Genomic DNA, 2,086 nt, shown 5'->3' on the forward strand with positions numbered 1-2,086 from the left:
TGGATTCACAATGACACTTTATTGCACACTCGTCCAGACGGCGACCTTGATACAATGATTCACAAGGCATATGTACACAGAATACTTACCGGGCGAGAAAGACAAGGGCTGGAGGGGAAAAAACAAAGCTCTCGAGGGACCAATAGATTTTAAACAACATCTATTGTGCATTCAGCTGCTCAGAAATACATTTCATAAGTGACAGTAATCAACTGATAAGTATATTAGACAATAAATAGCATTAAAGTAAATGACATTCCACATTTTAAACTTCTTAAGATGTCCGTCATTCCTTCAACTGTGGCGTTACATTTTACAGCTCTTACAGTGTCAGTCCCATGACGGATTGTATTGTGTAGCAAATAAATAATGTACAATTTAATTGTTTAATATAAACAATTTTCTTTCGTACAATTTGCACATAAGGAATGAGGTAAAACAACAATTATACATCGATATTTATATTTACAGGCGTAAAACTCCAAGGAGTCTTGATACTGCGTATCTTCATCCAAAATCCATCCACATAGGCCTATCCAAGACTGTAGTTTCATTGTTTTTTACATAAGCAATATATTGGCTAATCTGCTATAGATTAACCCCAGATAATGTAGTCCTTCCATAGGCATGAGTTTGTCGTCCAAAAGGAAGGATGTACATGTATTGCAGGTGACCGCGTGTTTAGTGTTCAGTGGGTGTGTTAAATTGTGCTTGGTGCGAATTTACGCGTACATTTGCGCAGCTAAATGTAATCACATGAGCTTCTACAACTGTGATTCGGAATGTGAATGGGATAGTTTACCGTTTCTTTCCAAACTGCAGTCACTGCTGCCATTGCAGTCCGACCATGTTCCGACCATGCCCGGGTCCAGAGCATTCATTAATCCCCCAGAGCAGCGCGAAAGGTCGCAGGAGCTGATATGTAATCTGCGGTCTGCCTGCCTAGGGCAGCACAGCAGTCTTTTGAAAGCTTTCCTGAAGTCCGGGCTTCGGCAGTAAATTATGGGATTGAAAGCAGAGTTCACGTAGCCCAGCCAATTTAGGAACACGAAAAGGTCCTTATCCACCAACTCGGCGCAGAAAACCCGCACGACATTGACAATAAAGAACGGGAGCCAACAGAGCGTGAATGTACCCATAATGATGCCAAGTGTTTTCAGTGCCTTCTGCTCTTTCATCGCAAGGATCTTGGGGGGTCTCTTCCTATTTGGTTTGCACTTGGAGAGACTCTGGTTGTGGTAAAACCTCCCCTCGCACTTGTCAATTTTTTGCAGTTGCAGCTTAGCTTCGCGGTACACTCGGGCATACACAAATATCATGACAATTAGGGGAATGTAGAAGGATATGATCGAAGAGGCGATTGCATATTCCCAGTTTGTGATAAAATCACAACACTCTGGATTGTCATAGCATTCGGTCTTCTTGTTGTCCCGCGACCAGTGCATTAAGATGGGAGGGAAAGAGACCAAAGCAGAGATTGCCCACACTCCACAGACAACCACCTTTGCCCTGGCTTTTGTGAGTAGGCTCTGATACCGAAAAGGAGAGGTGATGGCAATGTACCTGTCTATCGCAATCACACAAAGAGTTTCAATGCTGGCAGTGACACAAAGTACATCAACCGAAATCCAAAATTCACAGAAGAAAGATCCATATAGCCACACACCCTTGACTTCAAGCGCAGCGCCAAAAGGAACCACAAGCATCCCCATAATAAGGTCCGCACAAGCTAGGGACACAATAAACACGTTGGTGAGGGTCTGAAGTCTCTGATTCTTGGCTATGGCCACGATAACCAAAATATTGCCAAAGACGATCATCAGCACAATAATGCCCATGACCATTCCCATCCCAATCATCCATTGCTCCGACAAAGCCGTGTCCTGGGAGTTAAGGTCCAGTGTCCCACGGTTCGAGTCATTGCTGTAAGTCACAGATGGTGATCCATCCCCCATGATGAGCTACGCTCTTTAATGCAAGAAGTCGAGTTCATTCAGGCTGCACTCAGAACTTCGACTCGTTCTTTGGTGCGCCGCGGCGCTGCTGCGCGTCCATTCAGTGTTTGTTCCATCTGGCGAATAGCTCA

At 44.3% G+C, this 2,086-nt stretch overlaps 1 protein-coding gene across 1 annotated transcript; it reads right to left on the minus strand.

Moving 5' to 3' along the window:
* On the minus strand, nucleotides 1-2,086 carry adrb1 (adrenoceptor beta 1). Its single transcript, XM_048232531.1, has one exon. The coding sequence runs from the start codon at nucleotides 1,953-1,955 to the stop codon at nucleotides 765-767; it is 1,191 nt and encodes a 396-aa protein (XP_048088488.1). The 5' UTR covers nucleotides 1,956-2,086; the 3' UTR covers nucleotides 1-764.

Source organism: Alosa alosa, chromosome 22 (assembly GCF_017589495.1).
Source record: "Alosa alosa isolate M-15738 ecotype Scorff River chromosome 22, AALO_Geno_1.1, whole genome shotgun sequence".
Taxonomy (NCBI): domain Eukaryota; kingdom Metazoa; phylum Chordata; class Actinopteri; order Clupeiformes; family Clupeidae; genus Alosa; species Alosa alosa.

What these genes read in the sequence shown, in the direction of transcription:
- adrb1 (XM_048232531.1), bottom strand. Translation starts at nt 1,955, where the DNA reads ATGGGGGATGGATCACCATCTGTGACTTACAGCAATGACTCGAACCGT.